Here is a 1,469-nt window from a genome sequence, read left to right as displayed (position 1 = left end):
GTCACTTATGTTGAATACAGGAGACTATGCTAAATATGAGTAAATCTGCAAGATCATCTTTACATACATACAGAACCAAGTAAGACCATTGGTTTGGAAAGTATAAATCTCATGATAAGTTTAACCTAAATGGATTATTGTTGTATTTTTTTTTTTTTCATCTTTATTGATAAGAATTGTTAAAATATGATAAATAGATATTCAATTTCAGGCTTCTTCATAAATAGAATGCATTAAGGACCATTCAACTGGTTCTAGTTAAAATCAAAACTACACCATTTTTCCTGGCTTTCTCCATTTGTCGAGAGTATATTTGTTGGCCATTTGTGGACCCTGGTTGATCTAGAAAAGTCACAGATCAAAGCAGGATTTCTACCCTAACTTTTATGCAATTGGACAAGCCTCTAAGCAGGCTTATCGGTCTGAAGTTAAAACCTACAACTAATTTCTGGTTTCTTCACAATAAAGATTGGGCAGTGTTTGTGCTGACCACTGTTTGTAGAGAAGTCACAGGTTCAACGATGCGTTTCTTGGCACAAACGCTTGTTGATCTGGACACAAGCCTCAAGCAGCTTGGCTCTAGGTAGTTAATATATACTCTTTTCTTTTACAACTAATTCAAAAAAGGATTTCTTGAAAAAAATCCTTGATGTTGTTGAATCTAAGCCTTGTTGTAAAACAAATGAGTTATGCTTCTTTTGGCTTTTCTCTTGATAATCTTTCTATTACAGTTGGTCTATCATCACAGGCTGCACTGATATTACTGAAATAAATAATTTTTTTCTTCATTTAAGTAGTGTGAGATATTGAATTCACATTGATTTTAATTTCCACAGGCTGTTTGTTGTTCGAGGGAAGCCAGAAGAGGTCTTTCCCAAATTATTTAAAGAATGGAATGTAGAGAAGATGACATGGGAAGTGGACACAGAACCTTATGCTCGCATTCGGGATGAAAAGATTGAGAAATTGTCAAAGGAACATGGTGTGAAAGTTGTATGCAAAGTGGGACACACATTGTATGACACTGAAAAGTAAGAAATTATTTTTTAATAGATATTTTCATGTTACTGGATACATTGAATATGAGAACTATGAGTATTGCTATATTTAGCATGTATATGCTCTGTATATAAGTCAGAGTAGAAAATTTAAACATGTTAGGTAATTGTACTCTGTTTTGCTTTTTGACAGAATTATCAGAACAAATCTAGGGAAAACACCGATGACTTTTCAAGGACTGGAGGGCGTGCTGAAGAAAATAGGACCACCACCAAAAGTTGTTGATAAGCCCACCAGTCTCCCTGAGGGCTGCAAGATCAGTTCAGAGGTAGCAGCTGATCCTAAGTATGATCCCCCTACTCTGAAAGGTAATGATAATGATTGTTTCGAATACCTTGTTTTTTAATTGCTTATTAGTGATGCATTTTTTGACTCATCTGTATGTGGGAAAAATGGTAAGAATAATAAAA

At 34.5% G+C, this 1,469-nt stretch overlaps 1 protein-coding gene across 1 annotated transcript in view; it reads left to right on the top strand.

The window, feature by feature from the left end:
• Positions 1 to 524: 524 nt before the first annotated feature.
• Positions 525 to 1,469, top strand: part of LOC119587813 (cryptochrome-2-like) — a gene marked incomplete at its 5' end in the record, with an annotated part of 8,629 nt that continues 7,684 nt past the window's right edge. Inside the window, 3 exon segments of the mRNA XM_037936513.1 lie at positions 525 to 583; positions 837 to 1,031; positions 1,192 to 1,367. Coding sequence (XP_037792441.1) covers positions 525 to 583; positions 837 to 1,031; positions 1,192 to 1,367 — 430 coding nt within the window.

This window comes from Penaeus monodon, chromosome 23 (assembly GCF_015228065.2).
Source record: "Penaeus monodon isolate SGIC_2016 chromosome 23, NSTDA_Pmon_1, whole genome shotgun sequence".
Lineage (NCBI taxonomy): Eukaryota > Metazoa > Arthropoda > Malacostraca > Decapoda > Penaeidae > Penaeus > Penaeus monodon.
Note: the sequence above shows the minus strand (reverse complement) of the source record. Positions and strands in the feature narration are given on the sequence as shown.